The 24,881-nt window shown below is 39.6% G+C and overlaps 2 protein-coding genes and 1 pseudogene across 12 annotated transcripts in view; 2 read left to right on the top strand and 1 right to left on the bottom strand.

Annotated features, from left to right (window-relative positions):
* Positions 1-4,807, bottom strand: part of TSC22D1 (TSC22 domain family member 1) — a 150,179-nt gene extending 145,372 nt beyond the window's left edge. For 10 of the 11 annotated variants that reach the window (XR_012487753.1, XR_012487752.1, XR_012487755.1 and 7 more), the window contains exons 1-2: positions 4,665-4,807; positions 1,234-4,330 (exon numbers count right to left, since the gene is read on the bottom strand). Coding sequence is in view for 6 of the 11 variants with exons in the window: in XM_074299145.1 (XP_074155246.1) it covers positions 1,234-4,067 (2,834 nt within the window). In the remaining 5 variants the exon portion in view is untranslated. Of the gene's footprint in view, positions 1-1,233; positions 4,513-4,664 lie in introns of those variants that run through there. The other variant, XM_074299146.1, reaches the window with a different exon arrangement.
* Positions 4,198-22,662, top strand: LOC141561888 (uncharacterized). Its single transcript, XM_074301971.1, has 5 exons — positions 4,198-4,308; positions 4,398-4,973; positions 10,927-11,025; positions 11,187-11,263; positions 22,224-22,662. Exons 1-2 carry the CDS (start codon positions 4,198-4,200, stop codon positions 4,959-4,961), a joined length of 675 nt encoding a protein of 224 aa, XP_074158072.1. The 3' UTR covers positions 4,962-4,973; positions 10,927-11,025; positions 11,187-11,263; positions 22,224-22,662.
* The window catches only part of LOC141561887 (E3 ubiquitin-protein ligase KCMF1-like), a 76,275-nt pseudogene continuing 57,760 nt past the window's right edge, over positions 6,367-24,881 (top strand).

Raw genomic sequence — 24,881 nt, 5'->3', positions numbered from 1 at the left:
GCTTCTTCAACCCACAGTAAAATATAGCCCCCTGTCCTAGATCGTATTCATAAAATTATAAAGCCATGCTATACTTGAAAAGAAATTATCCAAAATCATTTATTTTGACCTCTATCAAAAACTTTAAACTTTTTCATCTTAGCTAGTCTCAAATCTGATCCCATGAGAGCAGCTATGTAAGTGCACCATTACCAGTCCAACAAAGGCCACTTAGTTTAAGATTATTATTTGAAGCGTTCTGTATTTTTTGCGCGTGCTAAGGGGAGGGAGCACGTGGAGAAAAAGAATTCTTTGTCATCACATCTCCATACCTCTAGAGTTTCTATCAAACCCAATACCTTATTCTAAAATGGCTGCCACCATGGCCTATTCCTGGGCAAGGAAAAAAAAGAAGAAATCTTAATGGAAATTAACATGAAGCAATATTACAAAGTTTTAAAAACAAATACATGATACTAAACATCAACTTATTAAAAATGTTAATTATTTTGATGAAATATGCAGAAATAACACAATAAGAAAAATGCTTCCATTCCTTTAACTAAAAGGTATGGTTATGTCAGTTGAAAATCAAAATGCTCAAATAGCTAGTTATTTAGGTTCATAGAAGTACTAGAGCATTAGGAAATTTAACTCTGATTATCTAACTTTTTCCTACAATTTCAACGTGATAACTGGTAACACTATCTTCTGAAGGCTATAAAAATCAAGTGCTTTAGAACTGGGGGTTGGGGGATTTAAGAGGATGTCTAGTTATTTTAATATATGAAAACAATTTTATTCATAGTATCAAGAGATGGCCAAAGGCTCTCAAATCCCTTAAAGAAAAGATATTACTAAAATGGAGATTAAAGGACTGAATTTTTCAGGAATTAGGCTTCTATTCATTAGTTTTGCTAACAAATTGTTTTAATAAGACAAACCAAAATGTCCAATTTGCTAATCTCTAATGCTGAATAATCTCAAACAACTCTGCTAACAGTAATTAATGTTCACAAATATTACAGACTTTTGTGTATTCTGAAACCATTCAGTACTAGTCATTCTTACTTTGAAAAAAAAAAACAAAAAACAAAAAACATACTATCACCCTAAAAATATTTTTCAAACAAAAATAATGAACTAAGTTTATAGCTACTGATATGCTGCAGTGGAACTAAACATAAAAAGTTATATTAAAAGGTTAACTGCAAAACTGCTGTATGTATGTGCAGACATAGGGCATAGTCTTACCTCTCATCCTCGCCATCAACGAGGGGTGTGGTCAATGGCAGCACCTTCAATGGGAAAAGGGAAGCTGAAGCCGATACGGAGCCTCCACTGCCATCAGAACCGGGGGCCGGGGCCCCGATGCCTTCCCCAGGGACAGTCTGAGGTGCGCCAACTACTGCATGCTCCACAGGATGCCTGGCTTCTTCACTCTGGCTTCCAATGGACTGAGTGACTGACTGTGTGGAGAACTGAGTAGAACTTAGAGGGATCTGCTGTGTCACAGGCAAATTTATGTTAGTTGCTATCAAGGGAGATTGACTAACACTCTGAACCAAATTCCCATTTTGTATAGCTGAAGTTTGTGCTATATTCTGAGGTGGCACCAAGTTTGTAGGAGCAGCTGCTATTGCAGAAGGGACAGCTGAACCAACTTGATTTGCAGCAGGGATATTGCTGGCAGAAGGTAATGGACTCACTGGAGGCAACTGCTGATTTGTTATTCCTTGAGCTATGGATTCAGCTCCTTGAGCCACAGATTCAGCTCCTTGAGCCTGGGACTGTACAGTTACCAAGTTACTTTGAGGTGCAATAACCAACTGTGGAGGAAGGTTTGAAGCACTGGCTTGAATTCCCTGAATAAGCCCAGGTTGAGAAGGCGGAGGTGTCACCTGGGTAACAGCAGTAGGCTGGGACACAACAGCCGGGATGTTCACTTGCTGACCAACATTAACAACTTGACCACTAGCAACTACAGGAGGCAGTGCTGGTTGGCCATGTCCCACAGGCTGGCTTGGCGCCCCTGCAGGCTGTGCCTGGACTGCAGTGGATTGCACTGAAGGCTGAATGCTCTGTGGCTGAGCAATAGACATCACTGGGGCAGCTCCCACTCCTGCAGAATTTGGTGGGATAGGGGGCACTGATGTTTGGAGAATTTGTTGATGCTGAACATACTCTGGCATATTTGCAGAGACGGGATTCTGACTTACTGACTGAACATGGCCTGGGGCCACCTGTGTAGCAACTGTTTGTTGCTGCTGTCCATATTGTAACTGTTGGGGTGCTACAACTGGCAAAGGGGTCTGCACCAGAGGGGCCGTCTGAGAATAGGACAATTGGGGTTGAGCCAAGCTGGAAACAGAGGGCTGTTGGCCTAAAGTTGGTGGTACCCCAACAAGGTTAACTGGGGGTGACTGAATGCCAGCTGCAGCACTTATAGTGGCCTGAAGAGGAGGCTGACCTCCCTGCTTTTGTGAAGTATAGTTCAACTCTTGAGAATGCAACTGCACTGGGGCAATCTGTGACTGAGAAATACTCTGTGGTAGACTAGTTGCTGAAACACTCTGTGCACCAGGACTACTACTAAAATCCATTGGCTGAGGGGCCAAACCCGGGAGGGCTTGCTGCTGCTGCTGTTGCTGGGCCACAGTAGGGGCCCCCATCTCTCCACTTCCCACACTTTCTGTGTAGTGACTCAATGTGCTCACATTACTGCTAACTGAACTCCCACTAGTGCTCTCCCTTTCAGAAGTCACTTCGACAGGGTTTTGTTTTACAGTCTCCACCACTTTGTTTACTGCTACTCCTTCTGTAACTGCTACGGTATTTTCTTTTTCATAGAATTCTGTGCAAGTCCATCTACCCTTTTTAAAGGGTTCAGAACTAGAATCTAATTTCACAACTCTAAACCTGGATGTGCCAGCTGCTGGTTGCTGCTGCTGAGCCGAAACAGATCCCACAGCCATTCCCGCAGCTGGGGTAGGAACATTGTTAACAGAAGAATTAGTACCATTGCCCATGCCACTTAGGATATTCACATTCACACTGCTGCTAGGTCCAGGCGCGGCATTTATGCTAGCAGTACTTGTAATGTTACTTGATGGTAAATTAACATTACCGGGCAGGCTGTTTGTCACATTAGGATTAACACCACCCATCGGAGTAACGTTAACATTATTTAACGTATTAGTGCCAGCGACAGAATTGATACCTATGCTGCCAGAGGCGTTTGTATTGCGGACGTTAGTCATTAGAGATGCAGGTGTGCCAGCCGATGATGCAGCACAAGTGGGTGCAGCCGGTAAAACGCTGTCTGAACTCCCAGCGGTGGAGAGCTTCCTGGACACCGGGCTTGGGGGGGGCCCTCCGGGCAGAGCGGGGCTGACGCCTGCGTGGGACGGATGGTGGTGGCCGTGATGGAGATGGTGCCCGTGGTGGTGGTGATGGTGGTGGAGGTGGTGCGGGTGGACGCTGCCATTGATGACCACATTCTGGGGAGGGTGGTGCGGCAAGGGGTGCTGCGGCAGGTGGGGCTGGTTGGGAGAGACGGCCCCGGGAGTCTCGGCCTCCTGGAAGTTGTTGAGCGTCTCCTCGGAGGAGCTGCGCTCCGGCTCGCCCAGGTCTGTGGCCCGAGACAAGGACACGTCCAGGATCTCAGAGGAGGACAGGTCTTCGGTGTGGGACTCGTCCAGGTCATCGTAGCTCTCCGTGTCCTCGGCGATGCTGTTGTTGGAGCTGATGCTGGCCGAGATCTGGGCCGGTGTGACGCTCGTGATCTGGAAGCCGCTCTTCTTCTTCATCTGCGCGCCGCCGGGCGCCGCGGCCAGCTGCGGGGCCTGCGGCAGGAGGTGCAGGCTTTGCGGGGGTGGCGGCGGCGCCGAGCCCCCGGACGCCGCCCCGGGCAGCGGCGCGGGCGGCGCATAGTCCTCGGCCGTGGCGGCGCCGAGCGCGGCCCCGCCGCCGCCACTGCCGCTGCCGCTGCCCCTCCGAGGGACCGCCGCGGCCGGGTGCGCCATCTTCCGAGCCCCGAGGTCTGCGGCGGCGGCGGCGGCGGCCGTGGCCTCGGGCGGCTGGTGCATCGTGTGCGCGCCCGCCGCGGGAGCTTTGTGTGGAGAGCGCAGGAGCCCGAGGCTCGGTCCCGCTCCGGCTCGGCCGCCCGGCCCGCCGCGCTGGGCCGGGCGAGGATGGAGGAGGGTGAACAAGGCAAAAATGGGGGAAGGGGTGACACTATCAGTCCTCGGCCATTCACTTTTCCTTCTGGTCCTCTCCACCCCCTTTTATACAGTCCGCTTCACTAGGGGAGGAGGGGGTGGGGGAGAGGTAGAAGAAGGAGGCAGGCTGACTGGAGAAGAGGGGAGGGGGAGAGAGAGAAATGCCCACGTTATCCGGCCAACTTGGAACCTCCACAGCCGCAGCTCCCGCCCCCGGCCCAACTCCGGCCCTGGCCCCGCCACCCGCCCCCAGCCCGCGGGGCTGCCCCGGGAAAGGCACGCCCGGAGGCCAGGCCGGGGCGACCCGACCGGCTCGGCGCGGTCCCCTCCCCCCGTCCCCTCCCCCACCGCCGGGCTAGAGGCTGCTCCGGGAGGCTCCGCCGCCGCTGCGGCTTCGAAGGCACCGGGGCCGACAAGTCGGCCAGGGCCGGGCACGGAGGAAAAGGGGGAGGGGGAAATACGTACGATCCTCGCCCCCAGCCGGGGGGCGGCGGCGGCGGCCGGGCGGGCGGGGGCGGTGGCAGCGACGGCAGCCCAGGGACCGCTCCATCACTGGCGGCGGCGGTGCCCCAACATCTTCCTCCCTCCGGGCCGGCGGCTGCAGCCCGGCGGCTCCTAGTCCTCGGCCCTCCGGGAGGAGGCAGGCGGGCAGGTTCTCCTCCCGGCGTCCGGGCGGCAGCCAGGGGGCGTGAGGCTCTTCTCGGCGGCGGCGGCTTCGCCGGGGCCGGGGCTACCCGCGGACGGACCGTCGGGCGCCGCTGAATGGAGCAGGAGGTGGGGGCGGCTGGGGGAAGGGGAAGGGAGCGGGATGAGGGGGGAAGGTGTCGGGTGCGCCCGGGGGTTGGGGAGGGGGCGGCTGGGAGGTAGTTACGAATGCTCTCCTCGGGCTGCCCCGGCTATGCCGTCTCCCCCACTGACTCTCACGGCATTGGAAGAGGAGGGACGGGCTCCCGAGCCCGGGCGCAGGAGGAGGAGGAGCGTCCGGCGGTAAGAAGAGGAGGAGGAGGAGGCAGCGGCGGCCGGGGGAGGGGGCCAGGGAAGATGGCGTCTGCGCAGGCGCTCTGACGCCGCAGACATAAAGCCTCGCCTGGCGGGGAGAAGGGGCGGGGCTGGGCGAGGGTGGGGGGGTGGAGGGGCGGTGTTCGGGGACTCGGAGACCCGCCGCCGCCGCCGAGCTCGGCTGTTCAGGACGGAAACTACCGAAGTCTGAAGTCGGGTGCCCAGGCGCCGGCGCGGTGGGGGCGGGGACTTCGAGATCGGAGAGCGAATCCTAGACGGACAGCGTGATTCTGCCAGTATGGGGTGGGGTGGGGCAAGAAGTGAGAGAGGGGCTCGGGCACGAGCGGGCGAGGTGTGTCCTCGCTCCCTCCTTGCTTGGGGCGTGTGAGCGCGTGCACGCGCCCCGGGGAGGGGGAGGGGCGCCCTCTGCAGTGCCGGGGGGAGGGGAGAAGAGGGGCGGGGCGGATCGCCGGGCCATGTGCCTGGAGCGGGCCCCTGGTAGAATGGGGCTCTTCTCCGCAACGCAGCGGGCACATCACGAGTTCTGCTTCCCAGGAGTCCCTGGCTACCACATGAGTCAGGCTTTTTTTCCCTCCTCTGTCACCTTCCCTGCGTGGAGGATGCCCACGCCTGCCTGCTTGCATCCCCTCCCCCATCCCACTCTCACTCGGATCTTCCTTCGTGGCCCGGGCGTGGCGTGGCGACACCCGGCCCCCAAGCCACGGGCTCCCCTTTGTGTGAGCAGACCGCAGCTGCCATGCGGTCCCCCGGGGTGTGCGGAGGGAGGCGCCCCGGGCCGTCCGAGCTGCAAAGGTTAGCAGCTGCGGCGGGCATCCCTGCAGGCGGGCGGAGCGCTCGCCCCTCCTTAATGTCTGTCTGTCCCCCAGGTGATAGACCGCTCTCCACAGGTGGAGCCCGTTCTCCTGCAGCACCGAAGTAGAGCGACCATGATCTTCCCATGCACCGAGCATCTCGTTAGAATAATTCAATACAGTCTTAACTATATAAGCAAAACTTAAGGGTTGCAAAGCGTTTTACTACGCGACATCGAGTTTTTAAAAATCCTCTAGCAATAAAACAGATGAACTGCAGCATCGTTTAGGATCCAGCAAGGAGCTGGGAGGTGAGGAAGCGCTTCCAACAGGTTCCCTTTCTGATTCCTACGAGGATGGGACCGCTAAAGAAGGGGAACCCAAGCGTGGACGCTAAAACGAGGAGATGCCCGAGTAATACGGGAGGGTTAGGAAACTGTTTCCAGAAGTTCTACCTAGAATAATCTCCAGATGACGCCGGTCTGGGAAGCTGAGAGTTGCTCGGCGATCTGGGTCCTTGGAAACGAAGAGGTTTCCCAGAAAGTCTAGCTAAGAGTGCCCTCGGGTAGAACTGTCAGGGATCCGTCCCTCTGCACTCTTCCCCACATTTCGTAGTTTAAAAACCATTCCTTTTCCTTTCCTGGCCCAGAAAAGCCAGAACTGTATGGTCTATTGAGAAAGTATGTTTATTTCGTACTTCTGAAGCTAAAATCATGTGGAAGATCTGCCTGAAAAACACGGTCTGTCAAAAGTTAAGATTTAGGATTCACTATTCAGATATGATAGTTAATTTCTCTAAACCTTAGTTCCCTTCTAGATGAGGTTTAAAAAAAAAATCACTCCTTTGCAGTATCTGGATTTTCGAAGTGCAATTTGAAATTCACTGAGCTCAGTTATACTTTGTGATGCTTATTCTTGAATTCTGATTTGTCATTGTCATTTTTTTTCCGATCTTTTCTCCACGTCATTCTGCTCTACCACATAGCCAAGGATTGTTCAATATTCACTTTAAAGATTGACCAAATGGAAATGTCACATGAACACAAGATTATATTTTTAAATTCACTACGTCATTGGGATGTATTATTACTTTAACAAAAAAAAAAATTTTTTTTAATCTCAAAGCCTTTACAAATGATACTCTTAGTTAATGGCCTTGCTATCAGTTTTTGAAACGCAAATCTCAATCATGTTTTTTCAACAGTTTTCAAATGGGAAATGGAAACTATCTTAACTGATTGAAACTCCTTGTGGAATGCAGACTGGCAAAATACAGTTTCTGCAGGGTTGAGAGGGAACTTGTTACTGCAATCACAAAACATAATTTAGATCTGTTTTATATGTTATTCAAAACAGAACATTTTCACAGAATCTAGGAGCCCTCAACATCATACTAGTATTTGGTCTGAGACAAAGAAGGCCACATGAGATTAAAGTATTAAATTATAACCCAAAATTGATAGTATAGAAACTAGCTGTGTAAATATCCATACAAAAGCATCTGCCCTGCAGACACTACCCTTGTAAAATTGGAAGGGTATTAGGAGAACTCTTTCTTTAAAAAACTGGTTTTCAAACTTCACTGCATGGAAGCCTTGGGCTCCATGAAGCAAACAGAGCTTTCCAAAAAGTAGAATAGGTTGTTTATAAGTAGGTGGACTAGATCTCAAAGTCAAGGTTTCATGACCACTTATAGGACATGATGTAGAAGAGGTTTGGATTTAATTATGAGTAGAAATAAATGGCTTCCGAGGATCCTAAACAACTGTTATTCTGATTTAGTGACTTCTTGTGTCTCATTAAAATATGACCTGTAAGCCAGGATTCCAGAACTCAAGGTGTCCAAATCGAAACTTGGAAAAGATAGGCAGAATCACACACAAAAATATGTGCCTTTGTTTTCCAGCTGTCATAAATGTGTCTATGAATAAAAAGTCTAAAAGGACAAGAAACAGGATGCAGAAACCAGAATGTTTAAATCTTGAACTTGGTCTCTCAACATATACACATACCTAGCTTTTTTTGCAAATATGTTTGTGTTTTTACATTAAAAGTTAACATTTCATTTATTTTTGCCATGAGTAAATTTTTTCAGTTACTTTAATTTCTAGTCTTGTGTTGCAGCATTTAATAAAAAAAGAATGAAAATTTTAATCTAAACATTGGGGGGGTGTTTTTTTGTTGTGCCTTTTGAAAAACTATGTTAGAAGACTTTCTAGCTCTAGAGGTTGATACACAGGAGGTACTGAATCACCTTTCTACTATATAAAAGATAAATCTTTATTTAGATTAAGTAGAGCAAGTATTATCATTATTTTGTGGAGGAAAAAAGGAAAGTCCAGAGGGGAGTCATATGACCTTATCTAATATCACGTGATTACTCAGGTCTTATGACTCCTCTATACATGCTTTCTTTTATACTGGTTCTTTGATCTTTTGCACTTGTAGTTTTTATACTATCACAAGACCATTCAAGAAACAGAATCCCCAGGTGTCATAAATTGTGGATCCACTTACACAAAGGAAATGTGAAGTTGTATAATATTAAAAATGAACAAATTGCTCATAAATATAATAGTCAATAGATATTTTTTGCACCTAGAATATCTGCTAAAACAAGGATAGATATCCATTTTGCATACCATGCATTCCCCCCCCCAAAAAAAGTTACTGCTTTGTTCCAATAGTTTGTTTTGAGTCAATATTCATGCCAAAGTATACTATAACAGTTTGGCATTGCACCCGAATGTCCTAAAGAAAAGTTAACATTTGAACATTATTTTGAGTATTTCATGTACTATATATATCACACTATAATAAATTTTAGCTTCTTGTTGTTGGAAAGAATTTTTATTTCTAAAACATGGGAAAGAATGCAAATTTTAAAATACTTTAGTAGAGACTATGCAGGGAAAAAATACTGCTTTTACACTGAACAGAACTGAATTATATCATTTTAACTAATACAGAATCAATCCATCAGATAAGAAATGAACCTATGTTTATAGGATGGAATAGAAATAGCCCAATATTTAAATCAGGAGATCTGGCTTCCAATCCTAGTACCAACACTTAACTAGCTATGCAATCATGGGCAAGTCTTTTAGCTTCTTGAAGTTTTAATATCTTCTTCTGCAAAATTTCCCTTCCCACCACAAAAAACTATCCTGAAGAAAAGCTGTAAATTTCAAAGTATCATATTCTCCATTTTATTCCACTTGCTTTATGACTGACTATGCAAGTATAAATGAATATATTCTAAGGTCATAAAACTGTAAATATAGGATCAAAAATTTAACCTAAAAAACCCTTTAAGATCTATGAACGCAACTCTCTATTTTATAGACAGTAATCTGAGGCCAAGAGAAATTAAGAGTTCACATAGCTAGTAAATTTCCAAGTTGAAAGCATAATCTGTATTCAACCTGTTAAATTTCAGATGTAAATCCATCTCTGTCAACTAGGTTTTTTAATATATTGAAAGAGTAGAATGATCTATGATCTAAAATGGCATTACAACTCTATCTAGTAGAGTTTCATCATAAATAGAAAATTCTTTGGAAAAACAGAAAAGAACATAAAGGAATAACCCCATTAAATTTTCTGAGCAAGCAAACCACAAAGATGGAATCTATTTTCACATTTCTGATGTAAATAACTAATAATTTATTTAGGCCGTTTATTCATTAAGGAGAACTTGACAGAATCATGATAGGAGTCTTACTCCCCATGCTTTGTTTTGGGTTCTCAAAGGCTACAACAACAAGATTCAAGCTTTGGCTGGAAATGCTTTGTTTTAGGGCCTGGAAACAAACTGTCTAGGGCCTATCCTTTGCTAAGCATCAAGAGGCTTAACAGAAACCTGACTTATAAAGGTCAGAAGGGAGGACTAGAGTATCAACCAATGAAAGTTAAACTTAAACTCAGTCCTGTGTAGTACCTTTTTGTTTCTACAGTGACAGAGTAGCAGAAATGGGAACAGAAAGCAGTAACAAATGGATCCATTTTTTTTTTTTGGTCATTATTTGATTATTATTCCTCACAGTGGTTAGGATGGACATAAATAAAGACCACCACAAAAGTAATTTCAGCTTATGTACTTGTATATGTTACAGAGGAGAGTAATTTTAGAAAGAACTTAACAAGAATCTCCAAATTGTTAAAATATACTTTATTCATCAAATTCTAAGCAAAGGTGGGGAGAGAAGACTATAAAGATCATGTTGGAAACCATGTTTCTGAAATTCTAACATTGTTCATAAAATAAAAAAATTTCAAAGGGGTTGTACAAAAGTGGAAATTAAATTGAAAGCCCAGAAACCTTCTTTGTCAACAAACAGTTAACCTTTTTGACAAGGTGAGAGAAATGAAAGCCAATGGTATTTTAGAATAAAAGGTCATTTGCAAACATTACAGAAAGAGAGAACAGAAGATCTCTAAGAAGCAAAAAGCAATTAAAGCTACCTGTATGTAACTTAGCAGAAGACTCACCTAAATCAAATTATCCTGAGATTTGCATATGAAATTAGAGGGAGAGGACAACAAGTAGCTGTGAAATGAAACAGTTTTCTGTTTCTAGAGTTATGTTTTCATGAGTGATCTTTTCTCATCAATGATAATAGAATTACCACATTTAGTCTCTCTCATTTCAGGATCCAACATATATTATGAGAGGAAGGAGAATGTACCCAAAAAAAGAGACCAAGAAACACACAAAAAATGCTAAATTTCTCATTTCTAGGAAATCCCAGTGGAAATAAGCTATGATGTACTTGATAAAAACCCAAAAGTAAAATAGGCAATATTTCATAGTCAGAATTAAACTAGTGGAGCAGAGCAGGTTGGGTTGTATTTAGAAAACTTCACAACACTTTAAGTAGTACTAAATTGTTTTTTTTCTACACTTATATTCACAGAATAACAAAAGAATCTGAGAAAGCTCTCTCAAGAGTTGATTGGATCTTCCATGGAGAATTTGTAGGAAAATGTAGCCAAAAATTCCACAAGTTGAAAAGGTATATAAGTATCCCAATTGATGGGATCACAGATAACAATAGATAATCACTAACTTTCATAATTTTTTAAGATTTGTAAAGTATGTAACATCTATTATCTCATTTGATCCTCTAGACTATTCTGTTAAATAGTCAACAGTAATTATACTTTTTTTTAATAGATAAAGAAACTGAAGTTGAAAGAAGTAAAACCACTTCCAAAAAGGATTTAAGCACAGCTGTTGTGGCTCTAACCCCAGTAAGTATCAAAGTAAATTTCTGTAAGCAGCATTTCTTTTATATGAAATGTAAAAAACTTCTATTTTTTTCCTGTTTGATTTAATGTCATGAGTTTTTTCTTAGATTATTATTTGGGTATAATTGCACAACATTCCAAATCTGGTTTCACTTCTGTGAGACATTTATAAATTGGTTGACACTAGTTTAACTAACTAGTTAGTTAGTTGATTTTGTTTCTGCATAACTCTTGGAATCTTTGGAATTCTATAGGTAAATGATCTGTATTGAACTTGTGGGTACCCTTTTTTCTTGAGCCATATCATTCAGAGAAATCGATTCAACTAGTATAATGGTCTACCTCTGATCATAATAGGTACCATGTGTTTGGGAAAAGGCAATAACTCCATATATTATTCCTAATTGAAAAAAATGCTCTATCAGAGGGAGAAAATGTTTCAACTTTATCTAACTCGTCACTAGAATATGAAGTTTTGCTAGTAACAATCTCATCTTTCTCAGCATGATCTGAAGATAACTTGTCATTTGCATATTATTCTGAATGTGTCAAATGAAAAGTGTTCCATAGAATCACATACTCTTAAGTTAGAAGTGACCTCAAAGGTTATCTAATCTAGTTCTATATTTGTACTACATATTTCATGATTCTAGTAAGATAGCTCTCATTATTTTGTATCAGCTAAATCACCAAGATCAGCAGAGATAAAAACACTTATGCAACCATGATAGGTATGATAGGAAGGGGATCCAAGGACTTGGCCTCCATTTCCTGCTTCTTCCACTTACTATCTAGATGATCTTCCCTAAATCATTTCACTCTTAAGAACCTCAGTTTCCCTCATCAATATGAAGGAAGTAATAATACTTGTATTACCCAGCTCACATGACTGTTAAAGGTTAGCTATTGTTATTAAGTTCACTGAAAACTGGATTTATCTAAAATTTCCAAATCTAAGGACAAAGGATGTATTGATGTCTTTCCCAAGTGTGGGATTGACAGTCCTTTGTCAAAACCATTTTTATCCCATTCTCACTGATGAAGCTTAAAGTTAAGAGGAAAAAAAAAAATTAGAAAGAAATATGTTTTTAGTAGCTTGGTATTTTAATGATAATTTCTAATTTCCAATTAATATTAGCACTGGAAGAAAATAATCTCAGTCAGAAGACTTTAAGATCAAGATGTCACTTACATTATTTTTTTCTGCATCCCAACATTTAACAAAATGAGGTGGAAAAGAGGAGCAGTAAACTGAACCAATTACCAAAAAGCAAAGTCTTTAATAGACTTTCATCGACATTCTGTTCATAAGGAGTAAAGCCATTCAAAGCTATATGAATGAAGATTGACCAAATATGAAAGGTAAGCATAGAGGAATCAAGAAAAATAAATCTCAAAAAGCACATTGTTGTTCAGTATCACAAAAAACATATACACATGTATTTTGTCCAAATCAAAGTCAAGAGTTTTTCTGTATTCCTTACTAATCTCTGATATGGTCCTATGACTGACTCAGCCTCATCAGTGAGTTAAATTTTGTGCTAATTGCCAAGCTGCCAAAAAAGTTTCCATCAGAGACTGGAAGAAAAAGCACAGGTGCTTTCTTGCTACCACTATTTATAGACTGGAACACGTGATGCCAACTGAGTGTTTTATCTTTGATGTTTGGAAGAATTTCTAGTCATCCCTTTTATACTGGTATAGAATTGACATCTCTAGTCACTTTATGTTCTGAATAAAATATGAGTAGCTATGTGAAATGCATCTTTGAAAATTATATCATTTTATATTGTGTAAACTGTCTCAAATTATTCATATTTGTATAGTCTATGAGAAATTAATTTAGGGAAATTAGCAAAAATACATGATGCCTGAGGGCAAAAATGATGCCATACATACTTCTCTGTAAGAGAAAAGATTTTAGCTGATTTATTCACATCTATATAGTTTTCTATTCTATTTCCTGGTTTTTTGTAGATGTATGTACTACTAATGCAACTCATGTAAATTTTCAACAGAACTCTGTGTCCAGAATATTTTGGGGGAAGAAAAAGGAAAGTGTTTTTACATTTTTTGAATCTTCACTGTATAAAGAAAGATGAGTTTGGGGGAATAGAGGTATGAAGGAATCAAATCTTTTCAACTGCCAGTAAACTTTCCCTCTTGAAGCTCAACTTTTCCTAATCCTAAATAACCTTGTGTCTTGTCTTGATAGGTAGCTGAAGTTTTGTTTAGAGATTTTTAGAGATTTCATCATGCATTTTGTTAAATACCATGGGGAAAAATTAATAAATCCTATGGGGAATCAGAGTTCTTTAATTGTCATGGAATCTTAGGATTGCATCATTTAAATTCTAGCTTTAGGACATGAAAGTGTTTCTGTGCCTATGTGTTGGGGTCCATGACTTGCTGGGAACTCAGTGTTGGTGACCTTTGGCATAGCTCAACATGTCATAGAGCATACTGTATAATGAAGAGAGTAATTTCAGAGATTGCATTGACCCTTCTTTAAAAGGTTACTGTAGTCGATTTTAAGACTAAAAACTGACTTGCTACAAATGTGTGCTGTTTTAAAGCCTTAATGTCAAAGAGCCAGCTGTATTTTTCCCTAAAATTAAAAAAAGTATCTTATCATAGTCAAATTGTCAGTAAATTCCATATAAGCCAGATATTTATTTCAATAAATACTGTTTGATAATCACAGGACCAGAGATTTAAAACTAGCAACGATTCAGGGATTATCTAGTGTAACTCTTCATTTTACAAGAGAGCCCAGAGAAAGAGGGAGGTAAGGAAGAAAAAGATGGAAAGAAGAAAAGAGGGAGGAAGGCAGGAGGAGAGGAAGGAAGTAAGAAAAAAGGAAAGAGGGAGGGAAGAAAAGAAAAAAGAATTATTAAGTCCCTATTGTGCCAGGCACTATGCTAAGCTGTCTACAAATATCTCATTTGATTCTCACAACTACCTGGGATGGTAGATTCTATTATTACTCCCATTTTTTAATGGAGGAAAATGGAACAAACAGAGGTTAAGTGATTTGTCCAGAGCCACACAACTAGTAATTGTCAGAGACAAAATTCAAATACAAGTTTTCCTTGCTCCAGTGTTCTATTGATTGCACCCACCACCTAACTGCCTCCAAAGTAATTCACTTAACATCACACAGGTAGCTGAAATTCTAATCAATCTTTAAACTTCAAATCCAATTTACCATTTTTCTCTTGGGCTTCATTCTTGGTGGAACTCAGACTGTGCTCTGAGTTTCTGGAAAAAGACCATGCTGAAAGAGGGAAAAAGTTGGGGCCTGGTCCTTCTGAAAACATCTAGTCCTGTGAAAGGGAACCTCATTCTTTGGACTCTAAGTTCATTCTTTCTAGTTCTAGGTGAAGAGATTATAGCTTTCAAGTTTGGGGAAGTCTTAGGAAGATGGATGCAAGAGAACATCCAGAAATCTTGGCATTCCACAGTATGGGTTTATAATCAACTAAGCAGTGTTTCCAGGAGGAGTCAGAAGAGATCTATGGGTATGGATTCCAAATCCAGTTTAAGCATAGCTGAGATTAAGAACTTAGTCTTGATACTACCTTTGGATGTGACCTCCTGGGGGCTTAGTGCTGAATAGAAACTGGACTATGTTTGAACCTATTTCTTTTCAGAGATCCAGGTAGTATTCTATTGAGGGAAATGTCTGTACCACTTGCTTGTTTTAAAAAGATTTTGTTGTAGGCGTAAAGGCCCAATGACTAGCGTCCATTCAAGAAGTACTTTCTAGCCTATTAATTGGAATCAAAGCTTGTTTATATTAGCCGTGGAACCTCCTCACCAAATACAATTTAGAGACTCTCAGAAACTGCTAGTATTGAAGCTGAAGCATGATTTTTTTTTACCTCAATGCCTGCTGGGAACTATACAAGGAGCCCAGAGGACTCTCAGCCCACCCTCTGCCCTAGTTCTGATCATTAAGATGTCCACGGAGAATAGTTAGCCATTTCCAATCATTCTGCTCTGACAGAATATTAACTAATATTAAACACCCAATAATTTAGTCTTGGTGTGTCTGAGATCCAGACTTTGACATAAGATTCAGTGAATTTCACCTTTCCACCCTAGAAAAAAGATTTTAACTTTAATTCCCACTTTGGTGAAATCTGAAAATAGTAATATTTCACTTTCTGCTTCTCTGAGTGGTAATTGCACTGCATCACTTAACTAATAATACCATTCTCGCTTCTGTACCTCCCAAATACATGATGAGCCCTCAATTCGTGAATAGCTTTGCTACACAAACATAGAACAGAACAAAACCAAACCCAAACAAAAGGATGGGCTGACTATTGCTTGGCTTTTAGAAAAAAAAAAAAATTCCACATTTCATAGATCCACAACATTAACAACAAACTCCAGTTTTGATCTGAGTCATATTTCAGGATTCTTTCACCCTGTTAGATCAAAATATTCTTCCCAACTAGTACATGTGGTTATCTCTGGAAAAGTGCTACAGATGAAAAAAACAAAGCTGTTCAATACTTATTTGTGATGTTTTGGAAAGAGATAAAGAAGGAATGCAAGGTTGTACGTAAGGAACTTTTGTACTGAAACCAGGAAGATGAGTAATTCAAGCAGTCAGTAATCATATACTTTCTCAGAAATTCAACCTTATTTCTTCAAGCCAGCAAAACATTTTTTTAAGCACCTACCATGTGCCAAATACTATGCTTAGCTGGAGATAAAAAAAGACAAGAATGAAGCAATCCCTGCCCTCAAGGGACTTATTCTCAAGGGAGGGGAAAAAGACTATTAATTCTTAAAGAAATTGCTTCAGGTCTGAAAACAAGATAGTCTTTCCACACACCCATGGCCTTGCATATAAAACCACTTCTTGTTCAAAGACAAAACAATTGGTGACAATTTTCCTTATCTCCTCATTAGTTATTGATCTACTCTGCTCTCCCCTTTCCCTAAATTATTTTGCAATTACCCTCTTATCTCTCCTCTCTCTCTCTCTCTCTCTCTCTCTCTCTCTCTCTCTCTCTCTCTCTCTCTCTCTCTCTCTCTCTCTCTCTCTTCTCTCTCTCTCTCTCTCTCTCTCTCTCACTCTCTCTCTCTCACTTTCTCTCTCTCTGTTTCTCTCTGTCTCCTTTCTGTGTGTCTCCTTCCCTCCCTCCCTCCTGTCTCCCTGTCTTTGTCTGTCTCTCTCCCTGTCTCTGTCTCTTTCTCTGATTCTGTTCTTATTTCACTATCTCTGTATGCATATATGTCTGTGTGTTTATATATACATATATTGCATATATGTGTATTATACATGTACAGAAGTTTTGTGAAAGAAAAGTTTACTCTGTTACAAAGATAGCCTCAAATAATTACAAATACATTTCAATGAAATAGTTGCATGTTGCCATGTTTTACCAATGGGAAAAGAATGATTTTGATTATTTAAAAATATATAACTATTATAACCACTGTGTTGTATGACCACTGTCAAATGACTCAATAAGACTGTTGTCTATCAATGAGAAAATACATGATTTCTCACTGATGTAGATAGGCCCATTAGATATAGATCTGAGAACTATAATTACTCTTCTTCAAGAAAAACTGACTAAATAAGAATCAATATAGTAGTTGTCTTTAAATAGCGTTTTTCCCAATTATATATAAAGAACAATTTTTAAGTTTCATTTTTTAATATAAAATTTTGAGTTCTAAATTTTCTCCATTCTTCTCTTCCCCCTTCCCCTAAGATGGTAAGCAACTTGATATAAGTTATATATATATGCAATCATGGAAAACATATATCTATATTAGTCATGTTGTAAAGGAAGAAATAGAACAAAAGGGGGAAAAAAGACACCGAAAATAAAGTGAAAATAGTACATTTCTATCTGAATTCAGACTTTTACCAGTTTTTTTCTCTGGATACAACACAGTAGTTTGGAAGAAAAAAATGATACAAGTTCTAGATTCCCAGAGAAACACATCAGTAAGTTTTCCATATCCCTGGAGCATGGAAATATGATCAACATCACTGATAAAAGCAAACAGATCACAAAGGGAAAAGAAGCAGAAAAATCTAATTCACTCATTGAATCTCCTTGTCCCCTAATAAGACCATGGTAGCTGTCAAGAAAAAAATAAAATGTTTTCTTTCTTTTTCATGTGTTTCATTCACATTCACCATTTCATATCATGGCATTACCAATTAGATCACACCAAATTATCCCATAGGAAAAAAGCAGGATTGCTGTAATGTGCATAATACACTGCAGAAAAAAAGTAACATTAATGTTAAAAAATTAATGATCATCCCAATCTGAAATGCATTGAAAACAACTTGTCTGGTACACAAAAAAAATATAGATTAGGTTCTCGGCTTAGGAGCAAAAGCTAGCTCAGTTCACAAACTTAAACTTCCTACTTTGTCCTCTGCAAGAAAGGTCACTATTCTATCTGATAAAGCTATTATTCTCACTGCTAACAAGCCCCTCAAGAAGTCATTTAGTTTATCCCTCACTTGCAGATGACTGGACCTAAATCATAGGGACCCTGACACTTGGTTGATTGGGAAAGACAGAGTTGAAACTGTTCTGTAACAAGCATGTGACCAGCTGGAGACAGACTTAATTTCAGTAAAAATCCTCAAAATATTTTAGCAATGCAGTGAAAATGAAGTATAAACTCACTGGTATAGAACATTAAATTAATCAACCAATATTTATTGAATTCTTCTGCAATATATTTCATATAATTTCACATATATGTAATATCCTGCATAATGCATCAGTTAATTTTTTTAAATTTACAGTTGTATATAAAATACAATTTTAGCATGTCAAACTTTATATTTTTACCCTATAAATCAACTCATCCAACTATCATTTTTTAAATAATAAAACTAAGACTTAAGGAGGCGAGGTGATTTACCTACACTCACATTAATTGTATCAGAGACAGCTAGGAGGCCTGGTGGATAAATTGCCAGATGTGGAATCAGAAAGGCCTGAGTTCAAATATGACCTCAGACACTTACCAGCTGGCCAAGTCACTTAAGCTTATTTTTCTCAGTTTCTTTATCTGTAAAATAAGCTAAAGAAGGGTGTAGCAAATCACTGCATTATGTTTGCCAAGAAAACCACCAAAAGGGGGGTCACAGAGAGTCAGACAAAACTGATTAAACAATTTTTATCTCCAAATGTTGTTCTTTTTTACTGTATTCCTATAACTATTTATTTCTCAATTTCCTTGCTTTGCTATTTGCAAATAATACTAATTTTGCAGTTAATAATTTTTTATAAAACTACAAAACTTCACTTATTTAGGCTCCACTGATTTGGAGTTGTGATCATTCAAACAGAAGCTGATAGGGAGTTTACTTTTTCAGTATTTATAAAGAATTAGCTAAGAAAATCAAGAGTGTGTAACTAATATACTAATGGAAGAGTTATCAGTCTAACTGACCCAGAAAACCATTTGAAATTATGTAAGAAAAGTGACTAAGCTGTATATATATATTTGATCTCAAAAAGGTAAAAGATAGGAAAAAAAGGCTCTACATGAACAAAATTATTCATGGCAACATTTTCTATAGTAGCAAAGAACCTGAAACAATGAGTAAAGAAATTACAATATATAAACATAATCGAATATTTTTGTAGACTTTGACATGATAAATATTAGGATTTTAGGACATCAGAAAATTTTATACAAACTGGCACAATGTAAAATTAAGAGAACCAGAAAGACAATGTTACATGAAGACTTTAGCAATGTAAGTGAAAAGATCATTAAAAATAAAGTTTGAGTAATTATAAATATTTTGAATTGAGTTGTAAATATTTTGTCTTTATACCACTCCTTAGGACAGAGAGGGAGAGGCAGAGAAAGAGATAGAAGGAGAGAGAGAGAGAGAGAGAGGGTGAGAGAGAGTGAGAGAGAGAGAGAGAGAGAGAGAGAGAGAGAGAGAGAGAGAGAGCGCTCTACGAGGTCAAAATACATTTAAAAATGCTTTACATCCCATCTAACCATCCATGTTGGCCATTTGCTCTGTCATTGTGCTCTTCACAACCATTAGACAACTGGACATAGGTTTGGAACCACCGTCCCTAAGGCAGTGGTATACTGATCAATGAGTCACCAGCTCAAATGGACATGGTGGGGCTAGAATTAGCCAACCTGAGACTATCACTCTTCTCCCCTCTTCTATAGTTTTTAAACTAGAAACCATCAAACTAATACTACTCATGGAAAGGAATGTAACAGTTGCCTATGATTCTATTCATCATTTCTGTGACTTTCCAAAATAAAACATCTTTCTCCATCCACCACCCCTTTCCTTGGGTTGTCTCTTAATCAATGCTTTTCATTCATTCATTTATATTATGCTGGGTTTTTTTGCTCAATTGTTTTTCTTTCTAATAAGGCCCAGCGTTATGGAATATCCAGAAATGACTATGATGTAAGAACAAAAGGAATCAATACAAATTTCTTTAAAAAAAGAAAAGAAAGAAAGAAAATTAAGAGTATATGTAACATTTGTAGGATGTCCTAAAATATATAGAGCAAAATAGTAAACTCAAGCACTTTATAAGAACTTGTTTGCATAAAATCAAAATGCTTGTTGTAAGTCATCTTAGATATTAATTATTCAGGCTCTAAGTCCTTACTGGCCAAAACTTTGTTAGTTTAAATCTAGCTACCATATAGACTAGAACTGGGGGGAAAAAAATCACCATTTTTCTTTAGAAAAATTCTACTTAAAATTATTACTGCAAACTAGCCTTTTCCTTGGTTAGTCTTAGTCAGCATAGTTTTATTATAAATAAGGTAATGTAAATTCCAGTAAGACTTTTGAGGCTATATAAGATATTTGATACATGTCATTCCAATAACATTTCCCCATCTGTCATGTATTCAGCTGTCATTAAAGCTTTCTCCTTTCAAATTCTTTTAATTAAATTCTTTTAATCAGGATCTTAAAAATGAACATATGTGGTTGCTTCATATATTGCCTTTTAACTTATCTTACTTTAGCTTTAAAGCAAAATTTATGCCATATATTATGATTTAAATGAAGTTAGGAAAATTCATTCTTAATATATACATACATATATATTTACATATATGTATATATAATGCAATAAGAATCATAGAATCAAATGCTGAATGGGTTCTTCAGAAGGATTCATACTGAACCTTAATAAATTACTCTCTATGGAAGAATACATCTTACTATTAACTGTGGATAAAGAAAGAAATTCTACAAGATCATTCTATAGGTTCATTGCAAATCATAAGAACAGATTCTTAACTGGGACAGGAATTTGTTTGTTTGGTTGGGTTTTTTTGCATTTACATGCATAAGGACATTTATGTATAGAAACTAACCATCTTTTAGAGAATACTACTACACTATCTCATGGCTAGGGTTGGGCATATTCTCTAGGATGTTATGTTATGGAAAGACCAATTGATTTAGCCCCCTGGCTTCCCATCTCAGTTCTTCCATTTACTACTTTTGTGATCTTGGACAAGTTTTTGAACAAGTCTTTAATAAGTTGGACTCTCTAATTTATAAAATGGGAATGGGTTAGGCTTTGAACCAGGCAGATCCTCTTTTAGTTTTGGAGCTATGAAATCTTAAGTTTAACTGGAATAATTCAAATAAGTAGTAGCCTGGCTATAAACTAGAGCTTTACCATCACTTATTTCTGTAATTGTGATAGAGTAATATAAATTATGTCTTAAGACTAACACAGACACTCATGAACAACCCGATTCATCATAAAAATAATATAAGGGGACAAGATTCAAAATTAAATAAGGCAAGTGCCATAATCACATTATATCTTCTAACTTTGTCCAGTGTCTTCTCTGCCCTAACCAAACATTTTCTCACCACTGATTATAGGCAGCTTAAATCAGAAATGCATCTCCCATTATCTGGGCTTCATTCACTGTCCCAGCAGAACTGCTGTCACAATCAGCTGTTACTTGATTCTACTGTTTTCTCTAGGCCTAATGGGGATGGGGGTGGGGTGAAATGGGGAGAGGGACATCCCAGGTGAATCTTCTATACACAGTGGAAGACACCACCTGCTCCCTTCTGCCTCTGGGTCTGCCTGTATTTTCTCCCCATTATTCTGGTAGATAGAAAGTAAGCTATAACCAGTAACAGAAATTAACATGTCAATTGACATTTTAAAATCATAATTTAAAATTAGTTTCAACAATTTTTGTTAAGCACCAATTTATATTTCATATACACAAATCAGTGAGCCAAGGAATCCTGACTTATGCCAGGCTATAACAGAGATTTATATGGAGATAGATAAAATGTATGATGTCCCCAAAGGAGATAGTGATTTCTGCCTATCTGAGAAAAAGAGGTTGTCCAAAACTAGGCAATCACTCTTTTGGTCTCCTGTGTTCAAAAGAGCTATTGGATTAAAATAATATCTATACTATATCAAATATATCAGATATTTGCATTCTAAAAAAAGGATGCTCTTTTGGGATTTAAAAGTCCATTTATTTGGTTGTTAAGAATGGGAAATTGTCATATCCCAGAGCAGAAAGGCTAATAGTTTAATCTTAGCCAGATAATATCCTCTCCCACCAAATATTCATTACACAAAAGATAATCATGACCAGTAAACAAACATATTTGTCAAAACTCACAGCACCACCAAATGTCTTAGAGACTAGTTTAGGAGATAAGGCTACTCAGGAGTAAAAATCCTCTCCAACTTGAGAGTGAGATGAAATATCAGCTGAACCAAGTACAGAATTATTTCACCCAAGAAATAGATACTTAACAGTCCCTGGGGTACAGGCTGTAGGAATGAAGCAACACGTTGTATGTTGGCTCTTTCCCACACACTTATGACTCTGGGGGCCTCCTGTTGATCATTCAAAAGTCCAATCCTCACCTTGTTTCTTTCTTCTGCCTATCTTTTTCTGTCTCTCTCAGAAGTATCTCAGCCAAACTGGAGTCATATCTCCCTCCACTGAAACTGAGTTTCATTCAGCATCACAAAGTTGTCTTCAAGGATCCACCCAAACCCACCTTAACAAGCTGGAGGTACAGACATATGATGTAACATTTAGAGAAAGTAATTCTAACCTAGATTGCCTGTTATAGTTACAGTTAAGATTCGGATTTCCTGCTTGTGCTATTATTTTTGTTTTTCCATATGGTGTTCTCTTTCTACATTTCTTATTTTTCACTTAATGATCTTAACTTAGGCTCTTTTAATGTAATTGTAGCCTCATGGAATTATAACTTTCATATGTAAAAAATATTGTTATCTCTTGTTTTTACATTGTCTTAATTTTTTGATATACCCTTCCTCTTCTTTACCCCAAAAGCCATCTTTTGTCTTTAAAAATAAATAAACAAACAAACAAAATGAAGTAGCTCACCCAAACTAGTCAATTTATCATTTGAAACTAATAACATAGGTCATTTATACAATGATAATTCTTTACCTCAGCAAGAAAGAGACAAATGTGCTTTGCTAGTTTTCCAGTTAGGCAGATGGCTCTGGACTCATTTTGTTATTGTTATTTAGTTATTTCAGTTGCATCTGACTCTTCATGACACCATTTAGGGTCAAAGATACTGAAGTGGTTTGCCATTTCCTTCTCTAGCTCATTTTATAGATAAGGAAACTAAGGAAAACTGGTTAAGTGACTTGCCCAGGATCACATAGCTAGTAAGTAGCTGAGACTGGATTTCAACTCAGAAAGATAAGATCTTCCTAATTCCAGGCTCAGTGGTCTATCAGTGCTACCTAATATTTTTAACTTTAGTCCCTGAGGCCTGAGAATATTACCATACACCTAGACTGAAGCAGAGGCTGAGGACCTAGAGCCTCTTACAATTACTTGCAATTCAATTTTAGTAGATCTTTCAAGTTTGTTCTGCCTTCCTTTACAAAAACAGGTTGAGTTGTTTGCTGTCATTTCTACTATGCTCATGATATCTCAGAGTAGTGTTCTGTAAGAAGAGTTGTTTGAATACTCAGGGCTGGACTTTGATTTGATTCTGGTAATCACATCCTACCAGATAATCAGCGAGACTAGGACAGCATTGATGCAATTTTTCATGAACCTGCATGTGACTAGTAATTAGTATTGGAATTCATGAAGAAAAGGCACAAATAGCTAAACATTTTAATCATATAAACATATTAGAGGGGCCAAACAGACTTGGGTAAAGTGAAGAAGATTATGAAGTAGCAAGAAACATTGAATAAACACAGTCACTAGGAATACTACATTAATTTAAGTAAATGGAATAAAAGAGTCTAAATTATGAGTGAAATTTCCTCATAAATAAAATCTCTAAGAACAAAAGGAAGGAACAATGATGTGACATTAGGACTTTGAATTGGGAGTCAGAAATGTGTGTTCTGTATGTATTACTGTCCATGACTCTCTCCATGGATCAGGACTTGATTTATCCTTAGAGTTACTTCTAACACTATAATTTTTATAATCCAAGAATATGGGCCACTCACTGTCCCATTCCATCCAATTAAAGGGAAAAGAGCATCAGATTTGAAGTCAGGAATTCTGGCTCTGTTGCTTACTTCTACAACCTTGGCCATTTTAATTTATCTTCTTTCATACATTTTATCTGTCTTTCATTTATCTTCATGTTTCATTTATCTGTCTCAATTATTATAATTATAATTATTATTAAAATACAGAATTTAGTTTAAACAATTTCCCTTTCCATTTACATTGTTGTTTTTATGCATATTGTTTTCCCCATTATGTTTACTTCACTTTACATCATTTATCTAAGTCTTCTGTGTATTCTTGATAGAAATAATGTCTTATAACCCAGTAAGATTCATGTCCCATTATTTGTTTAGCCATTCCCCAATGGGAATATTCTTTGTTTTCAATTCTTTGCTGATATAAGTATTTTGATGTATATGGGACCCTATTGTGACCTGTTTTCTAGAGCCCCCAAATTGGGGTGATAAAACATATTGTGCTTTCTAGCTCCCCCATGCCAGGGTGATTAAAATATACCATGCTAGTGGAGAAGTGATAAGGAGAGAGTCCTGAGGATGGTGAAAAAATGGAGTCTGTTATTTCAAGGACTTTCCCCTTTTTATACTCTCATACCCTTATGTAACAAAAACACTAGGCATGTGCCCAATATATAGTGTACATGTGGGACCACATAAATAACTTGTTATTGTATGTAGTTTGCCATCAGGTATTACTCTGCTTCAATCACAGCACAGGTTGTCACCACCCCTTGACTTCTCAAGAAGGCCGAGAGCCCTTACTGGAGATGGGAAGCCAAATCAGACATTATTAGCAGGTTCCTTCTGTACTGAAAGGTCTTATACTTCACCCAGAGTTTTTCCACTGTCTTTGACCCTCTACAGGACCCTTCTTTCTCTCTCCAGTAGGCCTAGGAAATTATTAGAGACAAGAAATCTATTATAAACTAGTCCGGAACAGGACCTCAAGAAATTACCAGATTGATTTATATTCTTATTTAGGAGTTTTTTTAAGAGTGGAAAGACTACACTATGCTATTTACTATACTTCTCGGGTTTCCTAAAGTTTTAATGATCCAGGAAGCAAATATGGTATTGAAATA

The sequence above is a fragment of the Sminthopsis crassicaudata genome, chromosome 3, assembly GCF_048593235.1.
Source record: "Sminthopsis crassicaudata isolate SCR6 chromosome 3, ASM4859323v1, whole genome shotgun sequence".
Taxonomy (NCBI): Eukaryota; Metazoa; Chordata; class Mammalia; order Dasyuromorphia; family Dasyuridae; genus Sminthopsis; species Sminthopsis crassicaudata.
This window is presented reverse-complemented; position numbering and strand designations above follow the sequence as displayed.

Excerpts from the sequence above, each read along its gene's own strand:
- LOC141561888 (XM_074301971.1), top strand. The coding sequence starts at position 4,198 with ATGGGGGAAGGGGTGACACTATCAGTCCTCGGCCATTCACTTTTCCTT. Across the intron at positions 4,309-4,397 it reads GAGGAGGGGGTGGGGGAGAG|CCGCAGCTCCCGCCCCCGGC; the intron begins GTAGAAGAAGGA and ends GAACCTCCACAG.